This window comes from Triticum urartu, chromosome 1, assembly GCF_003073215.2.
Source record: "Triticum urartu cultivar G1812 chromosome 1, Tu2.1, whole genome shotgun sequence".
Taxonomy (NCBI): domain Eukaryota; kingdom Viridiplantae; phylum Streptophyta; class Magnoliopsida; order Poales; family Poaceae; genus Triticum; species Triticum urartu.
The window spans coordinates 299,587,040-299,609,446 of NC_053022.1; the positions used below are offsets into that span (position 1 = coordinate 299,587,040).

Below are 22,407 nucleotides of genomic sequence, written 5' to 3' on the forward strand. Positions count from 1 at the left end.
CACCTCAGGAACATTTTCTTGAGTTGCGCCATTTTCCGGTTCAAGAGGTAATACTTCATCAAGTTCTACTTTCCTCCCACTTACTTCTTTCGAGAGAAACTCCTTCTCTAGAAAGGATCCATTCTTGGCAACAAAGATCTTGCCTCGGATCTGAGGTAGAAGGTATACCCAACAGTTTCTTTGGGTATCCTATGAAGACGCATTTTTCCGACTTTGGGTTCGAGCTTTTCAGGTTGAAGTTTCTTGACATAAGCATCGCATCCCCAAACTTTAGAAACGACAGCTTAGGTTTCTTACCAAACCACTAATTCATACGGTGTCGTCTCAACGGATTTCGACGGAGCCCTATTTAAAGTGAATGCGGCAGTCTCTAAAGCATAGCCCCAAAATGACAGCGGTAGATCGGTAAGAGACATCATAGATCGCACCATATCCAATAGAGTGCGATTACGACGTTCGGACACACCATTACGCTGAGGTGTTCCAGGCGGCGTGAGTTGTGAAACTATTCCACATTTCCTTAAGTGCGTGCCAAATTCGTGACTCAAATATTCTCCCCCACGATCTGATCGTAAGAACTTGATTTTCCTGTCACGTTGATTCTCAACCTCACTCTGAAATTCCTTGAACTTTTCAAAGGTCTCAGACTTGTGTTTCATTAAGTAGACATACCCATATCTACTCAAGTCATCAGTGAGGGTGAGAACATAACGCCACCGCGAGCCTCAACGCTCATTGGACCGCACACATCAGTATGTATGATTTCCAATAAGTTGGTTGCTCGCTCCATTGTTCCTGAGAACGGAGTCTTGGTCATTTTACCCATGAGGCATGGTTCGCACGTGTCAAATGATTCATAATCAAGAGACTCTAAAAGTCCATCTGCATGGAGCTTCTTCATGCGTTTGACACCTACGTGACCAAGGCGGCAGTGCCACAAGTATGTGGGACTATCATTATCAACCTTACATCTTTTGGTATTCACACTATGAATATGTGTAGCATTACGCTCGAGATTCATTAAGAATAAACCATTCACCATCGGAGCATGACCATAAAACATATCTCTCATATAAATAGAACAACCATTATTCTCGGATTTAAATGAGTAGCCATCTCGAATTAAACGAGATCCTGATACAATGTTCATGCTCAAAACTGGCACTAAATAACAAATTAAGGTTTAAAACTAATCCCAAGGTAAAGTAGAGGTAGCGTGCCGACGGCGATCACATGACCTTGGAACCATTCCCGACGCGCATCGTCACCTCGTCCTTTGCCAGTTCTCCGCTTATTCCGCAGCCCCTGCTTTGAGTTACAAATTTGAGCAACTGCACCGGTATCAAATACCCAGGAGCTACTACGAGCACTGGTAAGGTACACATCAATTACATGTATATCACATATACCTTTTGTTGCCGGCCTTCTTGTCCGCTAAGTATTTAGGGCAGTTCCGCTTCCAGTGACCGCTTCCCTTGCAATAAAAGCACTCAGTCTCGGGCTTGGGTCCATTCTTTGGCTTCTTCCCGGCAGCTTGCTTGCCGGGCGCGGCAACCTCCTTGCCGTCCTTCTTGAAGTTCTTTTTACCCTTGCCTTTCTTGAACTTAGTGGTTTTATTGACCATCAACACTTGATGTTCCTTCTTGACTTCTACCTCCGCTGATTTCAGCATTGAGAACAACTCAGGAATGGTCTTTTGCATCCCCTGCATGTTGAAGTTCATCACAAAGCTCTTGTAGCTTGGTGGAAGCGACTGGAGGATTCTGTCAATGACCGCATCATCCGGGAGATTAACTCCCAGCTGAGACAAGCGGTTATGCAACCCAGACATAGTGAGTATGTGCTCACTGACAGAACTATTCCTCCATCTTACAGCTGAAGAACTTATCGGAGACTTCATATCTCTCGATCCGGGCATGAGCTTGAAAAACATTTTCAGCTCTTCGAACATCTCATATGCTCCGTGTCTCTCAAAACGCTTTGGAGCCCCGGCTTAAGCTGTAAAGCATGCCGCACTGAACGAGGGAGTAGTCATCAACACGTGTCTGCCAACGTTCATAACGTCTTGGTTCTGTGGGACGGGATGCTTCACCTAGCGGTGCTTGTAGGACATAATCTTTCTTGGCAGCTATGAGGATGATCCTCAGGTTCCGGACCCAGTCCGTATAGTTGCTGCCATCATCTTTCAGCTTGGTTTTCTCTAGGAACGCGTTGAAGTTGAGGACTACGTTGGCCATTTGATCTACAAGACATATTGCAAATTTTAGACTAAGTTCATGATAATTAAGTTCATCTAATCAAATTATTAATGAACTCCCACTTAGATAGACATCCCTCTAGTCATCTAAGTATACATGATCCGAGTTAACTAGACCGTGTCCGATCATCACGTGAGACGGACTAGTCAACGTCGGTGAACATCTTCATGTTGATCGTATCTTCTATACGACTCATGCTCGACCTTTCGGTCTTGTGTTCCGAGGCCATGTCTGTACATGCTAGGCTCGTCAAGTCAACCTAAGTGTTGCATGTAAATCTGTCTTACACCCGTTGTATGTGAACGCGAATCTATCACACCCGATCATCACGTGGTGCTTCGAAACGAACTGTCGCAACGGTGCACAGTTAGGGGGAACACTCTTGAAATTATTATGAGGGATCATCTTATTTACTACCGTCGTTCTAAGTAAACAAGATGCAAAAACATGATAAACATCACATGCAATCAAATAATAGTGACATGATATGGCCAATATCACATAGCTCCTTTGATCTCCATCTTGGGGCTCCATGATCATCTTGTCACCGGCATGACACCATGATCTCCATCATCATGATCTCCATCATCGTGTCTCCATGAAGTTGCTCGCCAACTATTACTTCTACTACTATGGCTAACGCGTTTAGCAATAAAGTAAAGTAATTTACATGCGTTTCTCAATGACACGCAGGTCATATAAAAAGACAACTCCTATGGCTCCTGCCGGTTGTCATACTCATCGACATGCAAGTCGTGATTCCTATTACAATAGCATGAACATCTCATACATCACATATAGATCATTCATCATTCATCACAACTTTGGCCATATCATATCACAAAGCACTTGCTGCAAAAACAAGTTAGACGTCCTCTAATTGTTGTTGCAAGTTTTACGTGGCTGAAGTAGGGTTCTAGCAAGAACGTTTTCTTACCTACGTGAAAGCCACAACGTGATTTGTCAACTTCTATTTACCCTTCATAAGGACCCTGTTCATCGAATCCGCTCCAACTAAAGTGGGAGAGACAGACACCCGCCAGCCACCTTATGCAACTAGTGCATGTTAGTCGGTGGAACCGGTCTCACGTAAGCGTACGTGTAAGGTTGGTCCGGGCCGCTTCATCCCACAATACCGCTGAAGCAAGAAAAGACTAGTAGCACGGCAAGAAAGTTGACAAATCTACGCCCACAACTAATTGTGTTCTACTCGCGCAAGAAGAACTACGCATAGACCTAGCTCATGATGCCACTGTTGGGGAACGTTGCAGAAAACAAAAAATTTTCCTACTCGTTTCACCAAGATCATCTAGGAGTTCATCTAGCAACGAGCATCTATGCATCTACATACCTTTGTAGATTGCGCACGGAAGCGTTCAAAAGAACGGTGAGATGTAGTCGTACTCGACGTGATCCAAATCACCGATGACCAGCGCCGAACGGACGGCACCTCCGCGTTCAACACACGTACGGGACGGGAGACGTCTCCTCCTTCTTGATCCAGCAAGGGGGAGGAGAGGTTGATGAAGATCCAGCAGCACGACGGCGTGGTGGTGGATGCAGGGCGTCACAGAAGCAGGGCTTCGCCAAGACTACGAGGGAGAGACGTAACGGGGAGAGAGGGAGGCGCCAGGGGCTGGTAAATCCCTCCTCTCCCACTATATATAGGGGTGCCAAGGGGGGGGGGCGCCGGCCCTAGTAGATGAGATCTACTAGGGGGGGCGGCGGCCAAGGAGGATTCCCTCCCCCCCAAGGCACCTAGGGGTGCCTTCCACCACATGGACTCTTCCATGGTGGAACCCTAGGCGCATGGGCCTGGGGCTGGTGCCCTTGGCCCATGTAGGCCAAGGCGCACCCCTACAGCCCATGTGGCCCCCCGGGACAGGTGGCCCCACCCGGTGCCCGGACCCTTCCGGTGGTCCCGGTACAATACCGATGACCCCGAAACTTGTCCCGATGGCCGAACAGCACTTCCTATATATAATTCTTTACCTCCGGACCATTCCGGAACTCCTCGTGACGTCCGGGATCTCATCCGGGACTCCGAACAACTTTCGGGTTACGCATACTAATATCTCTATAACCCTAGCGTCACCGAACCTTAAGTGTGTAGACCCTACGGGTTCGGGAGACATGCAGACATGACCGAGACGACTCTCCGGTCCAATAACCAACAGCGGGATCTGGATACCCATGTTGGCTCCCACATGCTCCACGATGATCTCATCGGATGAACCACGATGTCGAGGATTCAATCAACCCGTATAGCAATTCCCTTTGTCTATCGATATGTTACTTGCCCGAGATTCGATCGTCGGTATCCCAATACCTCGTTCAATCTCGTTACCGGCAAGTCACTTTACTCGTACCGTAATGCATGATCCCGTGACCAGACACTTGGTCACTTTGAGCTCATTATGATGATGCATTACCGAGTGGGCCCAGTGATACCTCTCCGTCATACGGAGTGACAAATCCCAGTCTTGATCCGTGTCAACCCAACAGACACTTTCGGAGATACCCGTAGCTACCTTTATAGTCACCCAGTTACGTTGTGACGTTTGGCATACCCAAAGCACTCCTACGGTATCCGGGAGTTACACGATCTCATGGTCTAAGGAAAAGATACTTGACATTGGAAAACTCTAGCAAACGAACTATACGATCTTGTGCTATGTTTAGGATTGGGTCTTGTCCATCACATCATTCTCCTAATGATGTGATCTCGTTATCAATGACATCCAATGTCCATAGTCAGGAAACCATGACTATCTGTTGATCAACGAGCTAGTCAACTAGAGGCTTACTAGGACATGTTGGTGTCTATTCACACATGTATTACGATTTCCGGATAACACAATTATAGCATGAATAAAGACAATACATGAACAAGGAAATAAATAACAAGTTAGACGTCCTCTCACTTTGTTGTTGCAAGTTTTACGTGGCTGCTACGGGCTTAGCAAGAACCGTTCTTACCTACGCATCAAAACCACAGCGATAGTTTGTCAAGTTGGTGTTGTTTTAACCTTCGCAAGTACCGGGCGTATCCACACTCGATTGAACTAAAGTTGGAGAAACTGACACCCTCCAGCCACCTGTGTGCAAAGCACGTCGGTAGAACCAGTCTCGCGTAAGCGTACGCGTAATGTCGGTCCGGGCCGCTTCATCCAACAATACCACCGAACCAAAGTATGACATGCTGGTAAGCAGTACGACTTATATCGCCCACAACTCACTTGTGTTCTACTCGTGCATATAACATCAACGCATAAAACCTGGCTCGGATGCCACTGTTGGGTAACGTAGTAATTTCAAAAAATTTCCTACGCAGACGCAAGATCATGGTGATGCATAGCGACAAGAGGGGAGAGTGTTGTCCACATACCCTCGTAGACCGAAAGCAGAAGCATTAGCACAACGCAGTTGATGTAGTCGTACGTCTTCACGATCCAACCGATCCAAGTACCGAACGCACGGCACCTCCGAGTTCAGCACACATTTAGCTCGATGACGTCCCGCGAACTCTGATCCAGCAGAGCTTCACGAGAGAGTTCTGTCAACACGACGGCATGGTGACGGTGATGATGTTGCTACCGACGCAGGGCTTCGCCTAAGCACCGCTACGATATGACCGAGGTGGAATATGGTGGAGGGGGCACCGCACACGGCTAAGGAACGATCACGAAAATCAACTTGTGTGTCATGGGGTGCCCCCCTGCCCCCGTATATAAAGGAGGGAGGGGGGAGGTGCGGCCGGCCCCTAGGGGTGCGCCTGGAGGAATCCTACTCCCACCGGGAGTAGGACTCCCCCCTCTTGCCTAGTTGGAGAAGGAAAGGGGAAGGGGGAAAGAGGAAAGGGGGCGCCCCCCCCTTCCTTGTCCTATTCGGACTAGGGGGAGGGGCGCGCGGCCTGCCCTGGCCGGCCCTCCTCTTCTCCCTTAGGGCCCATGTAGGCCCATTAACCCCCGGGGGGTTCCGGCAACCCCCCGGTACTCCGGTAAAATCCCGATTTCACACGGAATGATTCCGATATCCAAATATAGGCTTCCAATATATCAATATTTATGTCTCGACCATTTCGAGACTCCTCGTAATGTCCGTGATCACATCCGAGACTCCGAACAACCTTCGGTACATCAAAACACAAAAACCCTAATTAAGATCGTCACCGAACTTTAAGCGTGCGGACCCTACGGGTTTGAGAACTATGTAGACATGGCCGAGACATGTCTTCGGTCAATAACCAATAACGGAACCTGGATGCTCATATTGGCTCCCACATATTCTACGAAGATCTTTATCGGTTAGACCGCATAACAACATACGGTGTTCCCTTTGTCATCGCTATGTTACTTCCCCGAGATTCGATCGTCGGTATCTCAATACCTAGTTCAATCCCGTTACCGGCAAGTCTCCTTACTCGTTCCGTAATACATCATCCCGCAACTAACTCATGCAAATCATAAAGTGACATGATATGGCCAATATCATCTTGCGCCTTTGATCTCCATCTTCGAGGCGCAGCATGAACACCATCATCACCGGCATGACACCATGATCTCCATGATCATGATCTCCATCATCGTGTCTTCATGAAGTTGCCTCGCCAACTATTACTTCTACTACTATGGCTAACGGTTAGCAATAAAGTAAAGTAATTACATGGCGTTTGCATTGACACGCAGGTCATAAATAAATTAAGACAACTCCTATGGCTCCTGCCGGTTGTCATACTCATCGACATGCAAGTCGTGATTCCTATTACAAGAACATGATCAATCTCATACATCACATATGTCATTCATCACATCCTTTTGGCCATATCACATCACATAGCATACCCTGCAAAAACAAGTTAGACGTCCTCTAATTGTTGTTGCATGTTTTACGTGGCTGCTATGGGTTTCTAGCAAGAACGTTTCTTACCTACGCCAAAACCACAACGTGATATGCCAATTTCTATTTACCCTTCATAAGGACCCTTTTCATCGAATCCGATCCGACTAAAGTGGGAGAGACAGACACCCGCTAGCCACCTTATACAACTAGTGCATGTCAGTTGGTGGAACCTGTCTCACGTAAGAGTACGTGTAAGGTCGGTCCGGGCCGCTTCATCCCACGATGCCGTCGAATCAAGATAAGACTAGTAACGGCAAGTAAATTGACAAAATTGACACCCACAACAACTTGTGTTCTACTCGTGCATAGAAACTACGCATAGACCTAGCTCATGATGCCACTGTTGGGGATCGTAGCAGAAATTTAAAATTTTCTACGCATCACCAAGATCAATCTATGGAGTAATCTAGCAACGAGGGGAAGGGGAGTGCATCTACATACCCTTGTAGATCGCTAAGCGGAAGCGTTACAAGAACGCGGTTGGTGGAGTCGTACACGCAGCGATTCAGATCGCGGTCGATTCCGATCTAAGCGTCGAACAACGGCGCCTCCGCGTTCAACACACGTACAGCCCAGTGACGTCTCCCGCGCCTTGATCCAGCAAGGAGAGAGGGAGAGGTTGGGGAAGACTCCGTCCAACAGCAGCACGACGACGTGGTGATGGTGGAGGACCGTGGCACGCCAGTAGGGCTTCGCCAAGCACTGCAAGAGACGAGGAGGGAGAGGGGTAGGGCTGCGCCAAGAGGGGGAGAGAGACTCGTGTGTTGTGCAGCCCCAAATCCTCCACTGTATGTAGGGGCAAGGGCAAGGGGAGGCGCCCTAGGGTTTTCCCCTAGGGGGGGCGGCCAGGGCATATGGGATCTCCCCCTTGGGTGACTTGGCCCCCAAGCCAGGAGGTGGGAACCCTAGATGGGGCGCCCCAAACCCCCTGGTCACATGGGAATAGGTGAGGGGGCGCACATCCCCTTAGTGCGCTGGTTTGCCCCCTTCCGTTGGCCCATGAAGCCCCCCAACACTTGCCGGGGCTCCCGAAACACCTTTCGGCCATGCTGGTCATCACATAGTACCTCCGGAACACTTCCGAACTCCAAAACCCTTCGTCCAATATATCAATCTTCACCTCCGGACCATTCCGGAACTCCTCGTGATGTCCGGGATCTCATCCGGGACTCCGAACAACATTCGGTAACCATGTACATACTTTCTCTATAACCCTAGCGTCATCGAACCTTAAGTGTGTACACCCTACGGGCTCGGGAATCATGCAGACATGACCGAGACATCTCTCTGGTCAATAACCAACAGCGGGATCTGGATACCCATGTTGGCTCCCACATGTTCCACGATGATCTCATCGGATGAACCACGATGTCAAGGATTCAGTCAATCCCGTATACAATTCCCTTTGTCTACCGGTATAGTACTTGCCCGAGATTCGATCGTTGGTATCCCGATACCTTGTTCAATCTCGTTACCGGCAAGTCTCTTTACTCGTTCCGTAACACATCATCCCGTGATCAACTCCTTGGTCACATTGTGCACATCATGATGATGTCCTACCGAGTGGGCCCAGAGATACCTCTCCGTTTATACGGAGTGATAAATCCCAGTCTTGATTCATGCCAACCCAACAGACACTTTCGGAGATACCCGTAGTGCACCTTTATAGCCACCCAGTTACGTTGTGACGTTTGGTACACCCAAAGCATTCTTACGGTATCCAAGAGTTGCACAATCTCATGGTCTAAGGAAAAAAATACTTGACATTAGAAAAGCTTTAGCAGACGAACTATACGATCTTGTGCTAGGCTTAGAATTGGGTCTTGTCCATCACATCATTCTCCTAATGATGTGATCCCGTTATCAATGACATCCAATGTCCATGGTCAGGAAACCATGACCATCTATTGATCAACGAGCTAGTCAACTAGAGGCTTACTAGGGACATGTTGTGGTCTATGTATTCACACATGTATTACGGTTTCCGGTTAATACAATTATAGCATGAACAATAGACAATTATCATGAACAAGGAAATACAATAATAACCATTTTATTATTGCCTCTAGGGCATATTTCCAACAGTTACTTCTTGGAGAGTGGTGTCTCCTAGATTGGCTAGGTGTCACTTGGGAGCCTCCGACAAGATTGTGGAGTTGAGCCAAGGAGTTTGTAAGGGCAAGGAGATCGCCTACTTCGTGAAGATCTACCGCTAGTGAGGCAAGTCCTTCGTGGGTGATGGCCATGGTGGGATAGACAAGGTTGCTTCTTCGTGGACCCTTTGTGGGTGGAGCCCTCCGTGGACTCGCGCAACCATTACCCTTTGTGGGTTGAAGTCTCCATCAACATGGATGTACGATAGCACCACCTATCGGAACCACGACAAAAACATCCGTGTCTCCAATTGCGTTTGAATCCTCCAAACCCTTCCCTTTACATTCTTGCAAGTTGCATGCTTTACTTTCCGCTGCTCATATACTCTTTGCATGCTTGCTTGAATTGTGTTAAGATTGCTTGACTTGTCCAAAGTTGCTAAAATCTGCCAAGAACTAAAATTAGGAAAATGCTAGATTTTTATTTGGTCAAGTAGTCTAATCACCCCCCCCCCTCTAGACATACTTTCGATCCTACAGATGACAAGGGTCGCGGGGACGGCGCCGCGAGCAAGGGCAAGGAAGACGGCCGCGAAGGCGGAGCCGCGCCCGAGGACGTCGACGAGGGGCGCGGGGAGGGGACCGGCGATGGGGACGGTGAGGCCTGCCCGGAGGACACGGCGAGGCCGGAACCGTTGAAGCTGGGCACCGGGAAGGGTGGCGCGGCGCGCGGTCGCTTGGCCGGGGGGAGGGAGGCACGGGGCACGGTGCAAGCCCGTGCCTTGTGACCGAAGAACCCGCACCGCCGGCAACGGATGTCCTTGCGACATTCCACGAGCGGATGGCCAGGGAAGAGGCAGCGGGGGCACCAGCCACCGACCAGGGAGTGGGGGCGGCACGGACGGGGGCGAGGCTGCCGCGGACGCTTTCGGCGGTGGTCCCGGGCCGCCTGCCATGGCTCCTCCAACAGCGGGGCGACGCGGTGAACCTTCGACCGCGGTCCGGGCCGGCGAGGCGGAGGGCTGGCCTGGAGGTCGCCGGCAAAGGGGGCTGGGGAGGCAAGGAGGGCGTCGCGGTAGGAGGATGCCACGGAGCTAGATCCAGTGGAGGAGGGTCTTGAGGCAAGCCAGCGCGGCACCGGGTGCTGGCCGCCAGGGGGAGGGGAGATGTCCATCGAGGGCCGGGGAGGCGGCCGGTGAGAGGCAGTGGGTGGCCGCGGGGGCTGGAGTGGCCACCGGCGCGGCTATAAAGGAGTAATGACATAGGAATTCAATGGTAGATTCTCGAGCAACCATCTCTCCGGTATGTATAAGATCGACCGATCGCACGCGTGCATCGGAGATTGGAGGAGTATGAGACCTCCAATCAGCGATGATCCGGTGTGTGACGACATTCACGACAATGATGGTGAAGGCGGTGGTGAATACGCAAGAGGTTGCGACTACACCGTGGACTAGGTTTGGCATTAGAGAGCTGCCACATCAAACCATTCATAATTTCAGGTTGCTAAATTAAAGTCCTAATCAGCTCAGTGAAATTATAACGTGGAAAAAAAACCTGAATAAAACAGAGTCGCACACACAATATATAAAATCCATTACAGAATTCAAGTAGTACGTAGCAAATTTAGTTGTCAGCGTGTCACTAGGGTGCTGCATTACAGTTATTATACATATACTGGTATTAAAAAGACACAATTTCAAAGTTGCAGATACCACTGGAGTCTGGATAATAGTATCGTCAAGTCATGAAGGAAAAATATTAAAATAAAAAACCTGGTGAAACTGTCATGTGGGAATGTGGCATGGACAATGTCAGGTTGCTCGGTTGCCCTTGGCACTGGAGCGTGAGGCCCGCTGGAGATGCGGCTTGCCGGAGTAGTGCTCCTTGACGTTGAGCTTGGTTAACAGGGTCACGGAGCAGACGTCGCACCACACGTTCATCTCCCCGGCGGCGCAGCCCACCTTGTTCCGATGCTTCCTCCCCTTCTCGTGCTGCTTGAGGTGAACCGCCGTCATGCACCGCACGTCGCACACGCCGCACACCACGGAGGGCTTCTTGAACGCGGACGCCGGCTTGGCCGCCGCCCTCGGCTGAAGTCGGGGCCTGCTGCTGGACGGGGCGTGTTGAGCGGCAGGTGTGGGAGCGTGCTGCCGCGCGCTCGGCGACGGCGCCGGCTGGTACTGCATCCCCGGTGGTTGCGCTTGGGTCGGTGCCGGCTGGTACTGCATCTGCGGGGCTTGCGCTTGCGCAGGCTCCGGCTGCTGGTATTGCATCTGCGGTGATTGCGCTTGCGTCGGCGCCGGCGGGTACTGCATCTGCCGCGGCTGCGCCTGGTATTGCTGTTGCAGTGACTGCCCTTGCGCCGCCTGCTGCCGCCTAGGCTGTGGTGGCGGGTATTGCTTCTGCGGTGGCTGTGCCTGCGGCGCCGCCGCCTGGTACTGCTGCGTCTGCGGTGGCCGCGCCTGATACTGCCTCTGCGCCTGCTGCGCCTGCGCCGGCGGCGCCTGATACTGCCTCTGTGCTTGCTGCGCCGGCGCCTGATACTGTCTCTGTTGTGGCTGCACCTGGTGCTGCCTGTGCGGTGGCTGCGGCCCAGACTGGTGTCTCTTCTGTGGCGGCTGGCACACGCCGGGGAAGCCTGGAGGCGGTCCGGTAGCCAGCCTCTTGTTCCACTGGCATTGTGCAGGTGCAGGTGGAGGTGGCCGCGGCGGCTGCACCTGAATGAAGAGGAAACAAAATATCTGAGGCGAACAATAATAGAGATCTTGACAGAACAAATTGCAGAGCAGATTGCAGAGACATTTTTCTCTAAATTAACTACTCACAGATAATGAAACATACAAACTGATGCAGATGATTCATTAGTAGTACGAGTTTATGGATTAATTGAATCTGGAAAACATGATAGGTTGAGTTTCTCCACCCATTTAGTTGATTTCACTTCTGTCCCAGCCAGAGATGTGATATATGGTTATACAGTTCCTCTACAGCTTACCCGATGTATTTGGCATCAACATTTGTGACTAAAATCTGATGCGATGACATTCATTGTGGGTGTAAATTACAGTTTTGCTAAAACACATCTAGATAAATAAGCAATTAAAAACCATACTTTCAATAATGGATAAAATCCCAAACTGCATTCGCAAAAAAAAATCTCCCAAACTGAAACAAAGGATCGTTTCGAAACAGGTTTTCAAAGATAAAGCAACGATCAAGGTCCAAACATTACCTATGCACAAGTCTGAAAAATAAGCGAAAAAACAAATAAAATGTAAGCAAAAAGAATCCTCTCGACATCCTTACAGTTGTACCTTCTAGCTACGGAAGAGGCACGAATACCGTACTAACTAGCACTGTGATGTGAAGCTAATCCATAGTTTTCATACCATATACGAGATGTCGTAAACACACATGAAAACTAACTGCTCACGCGAGGAGGAAACGAATCAAATTTAAAACTTAGGAGTTATACCATGTTAAGAGGAATACAATCGAGATGCAAATCCATGTCGCTGTGCAGCAACATGTTGAAAAAGATATAGCACTATATTTTAAATTTTAAATAAAACAATATCGCACTGCTAACCTGTGGGGGAGGAGCGGGGTTCCTGAAGATGGCCATGCAGTCCTGTTGGCCGCCGCGCACCTGGCCTGCCGTACCAAAGTTGGCAATGGCAACCCCCTCCTGGTCTTCCTCTTCCACCTTGATGGCCGCATAGATCGGCATTGCGGGATCGGAGTATTTCATGGACTCAAAGCGGATGCGGAGTGGTTGTTTTTCAGGATGTGAAGCAGTGAGAGCGTGAACACAGACAATGTGGTTAATTAGTGGGAGCTATATGACTTTGAAGATGAGAGGGAGGAGAGGGGATATAATGATTCCTAGCGTTGGTTCACATCACACATTATGTGTGTTTGGCTAAAAGATATTTTTGCTGCTGTCTCCCACATGATGCCGTTTCTAATTAGAGGGGTGGGGGGTGGGGGGAGATCTAGAGAAACTATCTTTTAGTATGTCTATTTATTAGAAACAACATGTAAAACTGACTTCTATTAGAGGGGGGAAAAATAGTAGCATACTAGTATATCTATTTATTGTAAAACTGACTCCTAATGCGACGGTTCATGTTAAGACATGTCACCTTAAAAAGAACAGTACTCATGATATTTGCTTAAAAGGCACCTCCAAAATACATGTCCCCAAGTGAAAATATGTCTATTTGTGAAAATACTCGCACATTAGTGAAAAAGATGTCTGTTATGGATAGTCAAAAGATGTCTCTTCATAGAAATACACGTCCCGTAATGAAAAGAGGTCCGTCCCTTGGTGAAAAATGTCTCTTCATGAAAATATGTACTCCCTTCATTTTTATTTACTACACGTATTAGCTGTGACCTAAGTCAAACGTAATGAGGTTTGACCAAGTTTATAAAAAAATAGTAGTACAAACTATCAAAATAATAAATATATATGAAGCGATTTTATTATTATTAAATGTTCATTCTAATGGTATTGATTTGGTATTGTGAATGCTCGTAATTTTCTAAATAAAGTTCATACAACATTACAAAGTGTGACTTGAAACAGAGTTATACAAATGAAGATAGTATTAGAAAGAATGTAAAGAAGTATAATAACTGTTAGATTAATATGTCATCAGTTTATAACTCCGCAAAAGTGCGGCCATTAAAATTGCCTTAATTGTGGCAAAAAAATTGATGTACAAAAAATTGACATTTTAGTTTGCACTTGAACTTCGCAAGTCCATACTTAAAAAAATGTGAACTTGTACATGCATATTTTAAAATAAATTTACTAAAACCCTTTAATGATACCCGCAGCAAAGCACAGGGTTTACACTAGTATGCTACTATTTTTTTAAAAAAGTTTAAGCTTAGCCACCGCGTATCTATTGCTGGAATTTTAATCTATTTTGGATCAGCCCAACAATCAGTTTCAGAATTCCTAATTAATTCTAAAGGCCCACTCATCTCATTCGTGCATTGCTAGTTTGGTAGGAGTTGGACCTCCTTATAAAGAAGGTTGTTTCCCACATATATGAGCATGAGAACAAGAGGGACATTCACGCGTGCTCCTCCGCCGCCCGCTTTGCCACGCCTCGTCACGGCGTGCCGCGGGTTGCGGGGAATGAGCCGAAACCCCACCTCTTTGAGACACCGGTACAAATGCTATTTGCCTTCACTCTGCTAGATTGCACGACTTGTTTCATCTCTACTATAATAATCATATTTTATTTACTGTTTCTGTTAATAAAATCATACGGTAAATTGCTCACATTTCCAACATCTACTTGTATGTAACAATTAAAGCTAGGGTTTCTCCTTCGCCACCATCTCCTCTGTCGGCTACGTCGGTGTGGGTATGCGGGCATGACCCGTCTACCAATCGGGCCCGTCATTTCCCCCTCTCCGGGTCGTGCAATATAGTCTCCAAGCCTCGCCCTTGTTTCGATGATGCTTACTCGTATCATCGGGAGACATAGTGTCTTCAAATCTGCTTCTTCGGGTCTGGATTTTTTTAGTACATTTGTTTTGATCAAATTGTCTTGCGGAGTGAACAATGTGGTTGTACATCTTGGTCCCTTGGCTTCAGTTCCGAACCACGAAGGTTTGCCAGTCTGGCCTAATCGGAGAGCGTGTGTTCTCCGACTCCATTTGGCCGGAACTGGGGCATTCTACAAGCCCTCTCTACCGTTTTGTTCTTTGGGGCGACGATTTGCTACGCACATCAAGGTTGACAACATCTTTTGATCTACATCGACGACTTTTCGGTTGTTGCTTTTTATAAGCTCCTATGTTTAAACATGTTTGCTCGATTGAGACGAAGGTCCAAAGGAGCCTCAGGAAGAAGAAGACTTGGGCAACCAAGAAGATTTGGATGTATTTTTTAATTTATGTAAGGATTGTGATATTTTTTAAGGGTTTGTGCTAATTAATTTATGGCCTTTGGCCTTTTACAGAAAAAATACGCTTATACTCCCTCCGTTCCAAAAAAAAGTGACTCAGCTTTAGTACAAAGTCGGGTCATTTATTTTGGGACTGAGGAAGTAGTATATAACAATTACAATAACATAAAAGCTGCTCAGCTTAAGTGGGCCGACATATCAAAAGCCTATTACTTCCCGCGGTCTAGTCAGGCCTCCTAACACGAGTCCTAAATTGGGCCATGGGACCGCGGGCGCGGCATACCCAAATCGCAGTTTCCGGAAGTTTCCATGGTGTTCTAGGCTGTTAGGTCGAAACTCTCCCCCTCTTTCCGTCTCCCAGAAAGTTCGATCGAATCTCACCGTGTTGCGTTCCACGCACATTCCACCTCTGCTGCCTGCTCGCTACCCGTTCTGAGGGTTCGAAATCCCCAAATCTTCTCGCGGATCAGCGGGGGCCGTCGGCGACGAGCGCGAGGAGGACATGTCCTACCTGCTGCCACACCTGCACTCGGGATGGGCGGTGGACCAAGCCATCCTCGCCGAGGAGGAGAGGCTGGTCATCATCCGCTTCGGCCACGATTGGGACGAGACATGCATGCAGGTACGGGCCATCGATCCCCTGACGAACCCTACCTTTCAGTAATCGATTGCGTCTGGACTTACGCCGGGTGAATTGTTTAGAGTCGAGTCGATATTGGATTTGGTCGTAGCCTTGTAGGGGTCATGGATTCGTGAAATTTCGCTGATTGGGTTTACGGATACTGATAGATTAGGTAGGGTTTAGGGATCAGAATCACCCAAGATCCGAGTCTCTTGCTGATACTTACAAGAACTGTGGCTTCCTAGGCACTCTCCAACTGTCCATCCTAGTGAACGTGCCATCAGCATTTTCCTCGTCAAAGCCTCAAAAAACACATGGACGTTGTGTCTGGACTTACGCTGGATCAATTGTTTGGAGTCGATATTGGATTTGGTTGTCGGGGTCATGGATTCATGAAATTTGAACGGTTGGGTTTACGGATACTGATAGTTTAGACAAGGTTTAGGGATTAGAATATAAGAACTGTGGTTCCCTAGGTACTGTCCGAGTGTCCATGCTAGTGAATGGGCCTGCAGCTCATAGCCTCTTTAGTCTCTACAGCAAGAGCAGAAGTGCATGGGATGTGGTGCACAAGTTTTCTAAACAAAACTGAAAACAAAAGCACTATGACCTGTCCTATACCTGAGTAACCTGACAGCACAACCCTGACAAAGTTGAGCTGTGGAGGTCCATGAGCAACTTGTTTTGATGTTTCATGCAAAAAATAAAATAACCATTGTCTGTTATTGATTGCAGTTTCTGCTAATCCACCTTATTGAATCCATTCTGACTCGCTGCTTGTTCATGTCCAGATGGATGAAGTGCTATCAGGTGTGGCTGAGACCATAAAGAACTTTGCAGTGATCTACCTTGTTGACATCACCGAGGTTCCTGATTTCAACACCATGTACGAGTTGTATGACCCGTCCACGGTGATGTTCTTCTTCCGGAACAAGCACATCATGATTGATCTTGGGACAGGAAACAACAACAAGATCAACTGGGCCATGAAAGACAAGCAAGAGTTCGTCGACATTGTGGAGACTGTGTACAGGGGAGCCCGGAAGGGCCGTGGTCTGGTGATTGCTCCAAAGGATTACTCCACCAAGTACCGTTACTAAGCCACTTGTGTCTGGCTGCTCATGTGCTATTTCTAGCGTATTCTGTCTGGTAAAATGTCTGATCACCGGTTAGGCCGGTGACCATTGATGCGAACTGTGAAGTATGCCAGCTTATCCAGTGTTGTATCTTGGCATCTCATAAGCATCTGTAAAATCCTTGATGATTGTTCGAAATGCTCGACACAGAATATGTTGGCATGGGTATGACCAATAAAACTAGTACTCCTTTATTTTGTGTTGCTGAATCCTATTTTGTGTTTTGATTCTTCCTTTCTTTTTGGGTTCCGATGATTGCCACACGTGTGGTGTATCGGATAGTTGTGCCACACGTCTCGTGTGGCATGGACAGCAACCAGCCCACACACCTATGTGTGGGCAAAACAACTAATGTCCATATACATCTTTTTTTCCCTCCTGAACCCTCTCACATGCGTGCGTGTGGGCGAAGTTGATAACGTTCACATGCCCGTATGTCAGGCCTCGTACCTTTCTGGTCCCGCACGCGACGCGTGACGCCCACCGCGCGCCCGTAGTTGCCATGGTCCAGACCCTCGTCCATGTTCGGTTATCTGCAGTTGCCATGTCGCTGAACTACGGTTGCCATGTCGGACAACTGCAGTTGTCATGGTTGCTCAACTGCAGTTGCCATGTATGGTCTGATCTAATGTAGTTGCCATGATTTCATAACTTTAGAAGTTGCCACATACTAACACTAGGCAGTTAACATTTCCGTTCTTTTTTGATGAACGTTCTTGTAGATTGATTCCACGCACTGGAATCTTCATGTGTGTGTTTTTAACACCACAGGAATCTTCATGTTGGTAACACCTCGCTGAGATTGTGTTTCATCTAGAGCACATGTCGCCATGGGTTCCTGAAGCATTGATCTGCCGTGCTAATAATTATTGACTGTTCTCTTTTGCTCAAGATTGCCTACACGTGAGCGTATGCAATACTGTTAATTAGGCTTGATTGTGTTGTCGATTCACAAAGCTCCAATTTAACGGAGAAAGGTGAATATCGTAGCTCGTAGTTGTACTGATCACGACCTAGTAATTTATCTCTTGAACCATACAGGAGAGTTGTATTCGTAATTTATCTCTTGAACCATATAAGAGAGTTGTATTCATTGAACCACACAGGAGAGTTGTATTCGTAATTTATCTCTTGAACCATATAATTTTGTTTTACGAAATTGTGCTAAAAAACACTAATTTTTTTCATATTTTTTTTGCAAAAAACACTGCTTGCTCGTTTGAACCGTTTTAAGTGCATTTATGACAAGGGGGGCCCGCATCCGTCAACGTGGCAGCACTATTCACACGGCAACGCCGTTAGACGGTGTTACACGCCGCTGGCGCACCGGTTCGAGCCGAGCGGGTCAAACACCCCCGAAGCGGTGCAGGCCCACCCCCAGCCCTCACTCTCTCTTTGTACTAAACGTTGCTCCGCCGCCCTCTCCCACATCCCCGACCGCCGTCGCCGCTGCGTCGCCATGGTGTCCTGGTCTGATGACGCCAGCAGCGACAACTCTCACCAGTACGCCGACTCAGCTTCGGACGAGGGCATCATCAAGGTGAGTTGCTCGAGCTCAAGCTAGGGTTAGGGTTAGGGTTGCGATTTGGGGATTTTTCTGTTGAGCCTTGATTTGAAGTTTTGTTGCCTTTTCTTTGCACCTCCAGATCCCTGAGACCATGGATGACTCCGATTTCGAGGGCACTCAACCTGACGTTTTGTGCAATGAACACTCCCTGCCAGCAGAGAGGCTTGTTGCTTTCCAGGGCATCCATACTGGCAGGAGGTTCCTTGCTTGTGCTGTGAAGGTATGTGCCAAATTTATGCTAATCTGGTCATTATTTAGTACTAACTTTATAGTTAGCAGATCTGGTGTGCTAGTTGTTCAGTGAGGTAATTGTTTATATGTGAGCATATGCACATTATTGTCAGCAGATCTGCCATGTTAGTTAGGTTGTTAATTAGTTATGTATTTTCTGTGATAGTGGTGGGTTAGTAAGGTCATTGTTTATATGCCAGTATGTGCATAGGGTTGGGGGCACTGATTGAGACTTGTTACTTTATAGCATGTGGATTAGTGAGCACTGTAATTGTTCAACTCACTGTGTCATATAGCTACCTCATACCTGTTTTTTAACTCATTGTGTTACTTTATAACTGTTTGTTACTTTATAGCATGTGGATTAGTGAGCACTTTACACCATTTGTTACTTTATAGCATTGTGTTACAAGTAACACATGTTTAACACTAATATTACAGGAGGGAAAAAACTGTGGGCTGGTTGAATGGGTTGATCCAATTTGGCCAGCTACAATGGAGAATGCATTGACCAAGTTGTGGGATAAGTATGAAGAGTGCAGAAGGAGCAAGATTGAGGACAATCTGGAAAGCTCATTTGTTGTTCACAACCTGACACAACAGAAGATCAAGCTGCAGGCAAGTTATGAGAGGTTGGTTGAAGATGTCAACGGCCTCTTGGATGCCCAAGAGCAGAGGGCTCAGATGGAGAGAGGTAAGATGCAGAACAAACCTGATGAGAGCAAGCTACAGGAGAAGTATGGCATGCTCAAGAACCTGACAGTTGCTCAAGCCAATGTCATTAGGAACATGAAGTTGAAGCTTGCTAAAGAGAAGATTAAGTTGCAGGCCCACATTGATGAGCTTGAGAAGGTTGTGGAGCAGACCAAGCTGAAGCTGAATGGGATTAAGGCCATCTTAGATGAATGAGCAGTATAATGTAATATGCTGCTTATTAGTACCACCAGCATGGTTATGGGATGATGAGTACTATAATTATGGTTATGTAATGACTACTATTAGATGAATGATCTAGTAATATCTGAAATATGGTTATGTAATGTACCTATTTAGCATTAAGCACTATCCTGTAATATGGTACTTATTAGTTATGGTTATGTATGGATCTTCTAGTTATGTAGACTCGCTTGGTTGGAGCAGACCAAGCTGAAGCTAAATCTGATGTTGTTGGTTGGTTTTGTCAATGCCGAGAGACCCTAGACTCACTTGCTAGTTTTGTCGATGCTGAGAGACCCTAGACTCACTTTGGTGGGTTTTGTCGATGCTGAGAGACCCTAGACTCACTTTGGTGGGTTTTGTCGATGACGAGAGACCCTACACTCACTTGGTTTGGTTTATCGACGCCGAGTGACCCTAGACTCACTTTGGGGTTTTTCGACGCCGAGTGACCCTAGACTCACTTTGGTGGGTTTCTTGACGCCGAGTGACCCTAGACTCACTTTGGGGGTTTTCGATGCCGAGTGACCCTATACTCACTTTGGTGGGTTTCTCGACGTCGAGTGACCCTAGACTCACTTTGGTGGGTTTCTGAGTGACCCTAGACTCACTTTGGTGGGGTTTTCGACGCCGAGTGACCCTAGACTCACTTTGGTGGGTTTTTCGATGCCTAGTGACCCTAGACTCACTTTGGTGGGTTTTTCGACGCCGAGTGACCCTAGACTCACTTTGGTGGGTTTTTCGACGCGGAGTGACCCTAGACTCACTTTGGTGGGTTTTTCGACGCCGAGTGACCCTAGACTCACTTTGGTGGGGTTTTCGACGCCGAGTGACCCTAGACTCACTTTGGGGGTTTTCGACGCCGAGTGACCCTAGACTCACTTTGGGGGTTTTCGACGCCGAGGGACCCTAGAATCATAGTAAGCATCATCATCACCAGAATCACCAGCATCACAACCAACAAACTAAACATCTAGTCCATCCAAAGGCAACATATAAAATAAACATCCAAGACAGCCAACATTGTCAAGTTCTCACATCCATCCATGCCAACATTTAAGATAAACATACAAGTTCTCACAGCCAATAATGGTTCAAAGCCAACATAGGCATCATAGGTTCTGAATGTTGGGGAACGTAGTAATTTCAAAAAAAAATCCTACGCACACGCAAGATCATGGTGATGCGTAGCAACGAGAGGGGAGAGTGTTGTCCACGTACCCTCGTAGACCGAAAGCGGAAGTGTTAGCACAACGCGGTTGATATAGTCGTACGTCTTCATGATCCGACCGATCAAGTACCGAACGTACGGCACCTCCGAGTTCAGCACACGTTCGGCCCGATGACGTCCCTCGAACTCCGATCCAGCCGAGTGTTGAGGGAGAGTTTCGTCAGCACGACGGCTTGGTGACGATGTTGATGTTCTACCGACGCAGGGCTTCGCCTAAGCACCGCTACAGTATTATCGAGGTGGACTATGGTGGAGGGGGCACCGCACACGGCTAAAGATCAACTTGATCAATTGTTGTCTATATGGGGTGTCCCCCTGCCCCCGTATATAAAGGAGCAAGGGGGGTGCGGCCGGCCAGGGAGAGGGCGCGCCAGGAGGAGTCCTACTCCCACCGGGAGTAGGACTCCCCCCTTTCCTAGTTGGAATAGGATTCGAGAGAAGGAAAGAGAGAGGGGAAGAAGGAAAGAGGGGCCCGGCCCCCTTGCCCTAAACCAATTCGGTTTGGGCCTTGGGGGGGGGGTGCCCCACTCTCCCCTTGCTTCCCTCTATTTCCACTAAGGCCCATGTAGGCCCATTAAGCCCCCGGGGGGTTCCGGTAACCTCCCGGTACTCCGGTAAAATCCCGATTTCACCCGGAACACTTCCGACATCCAAACATAGGCTTCCAATATATCAATCTTCATGTCTCGACCATTTCGAGACTCCTCAGCATGTCCTTGATCACATCCGGGACTCCGAACAATCTTCGGCACATCAAAACATATAAACTCATAATATAACTGTCATCGTAACGTTAAGCGTGCGGACCCTACGGGTTCGAGAACTATGTAGACATGACCGAGACACTTTTCCGGTCAATAACCAATAGCGGAACCTGGATGCTCATATTGGCTCCCACATATTCTATGAAGATCTTTATCGGTCAAACCGCACAACAACATACGTTGTTCCCTTTGTCATCGGTATGTTACTTGCCCGAGATTCGATCGTCGGTATCTCAATACCTAGTTCAATCTCGTTACCAGCAAGTCTCTTTACTCGTTCTGTAATACATCATCCCGCGACTAACTCATTAGTTGCAATGCTTGCAAGGCTTAAGTGATGTGCATTACCGAGAGGGCCCAGAGATACCTCTCCGACAATCGGAGTGACAAATCCTAATCTCGAAATACGCCAACCCAATAAGTACCTTTGGAGACACCTGTAGAGCACATTTATAATCACCCAATTACGTTATGACGTTTGGTAGCACACAAAGTGTTCCTCCGGTAAACGGGAGTTGCATAATCTCAGTCATAGGAACATGTATAAGTCATGAAGAAAGCAATGGCAACATACTAAACGACCGGGTGCTAAGCTAACGGAATGGGTCATGTCAATCACATCATTCTCCTAATGATGTAACCCCGTTTATCAAATGACAACTCATGTCTATGGTCAGGAAACATAACCATCTTTGATCAACGGGCTAGTCAAGTAGAGGCATGCTAGTGACAAT

The 22,407-nt window shown here is 47.7% G+C and overlaps 2 protein-coding genes across 2 annotated transcripts; one reads left to right on the plus strand and one right to left on the minus strand.

Moving 5' to 3' along the window:
• Positions 1 to 10,832: 10,832 nt before the first annotated feature.
• Positions 10,833 to 13,073, minus strand: LOC125532692 (ataxin-2 homolog). Its single transcript, XM_048696650.1, has 2 exons — positions 12,846 to 13,073; positions 10,833 to 11,973 (listed from the first exon to the last, which is right to left on the minus strand). The coding sequence occupies exons 1-2, from the start codon at positions 13,005 to 13,007 to the stop codon at positions 11,068 to 11,070; spliced, it is 1,068 nt and encodes a 355-aa protein (XP_048552607.1). The 5' UTR covers positions 13,008 to 13,073; the 3' UTR covers positions 10,833 to 11,067.
• A 2,409-nt stretch (positions 13,074 to 15,482) lies between these two features.
• On the plus strand, positions 15,483 to 17,138 carry LOC125508798 (thioredoxin-like protein YLS8). The gene is made up of 2 exons (XM_048673598.1): positions 15,483 to 15,808; positions 16,600 to 17,138. The coding sequence occupies exons 1-2, from the start codon at positions 15,689 to 15,691 to the stop codon at positions 16,906 to 16,908; spliced, it is 429 nt and encodes a 142-aa protein (XP_048529555.1). The 5' UTR covers positions 15,483 to 15,688; the 3' UTR covers positions 16,909 to 17,138.
• The last annotated feature ends 5,269 nt before the right edge of the window (positions 17,139 to 22,407 follow it).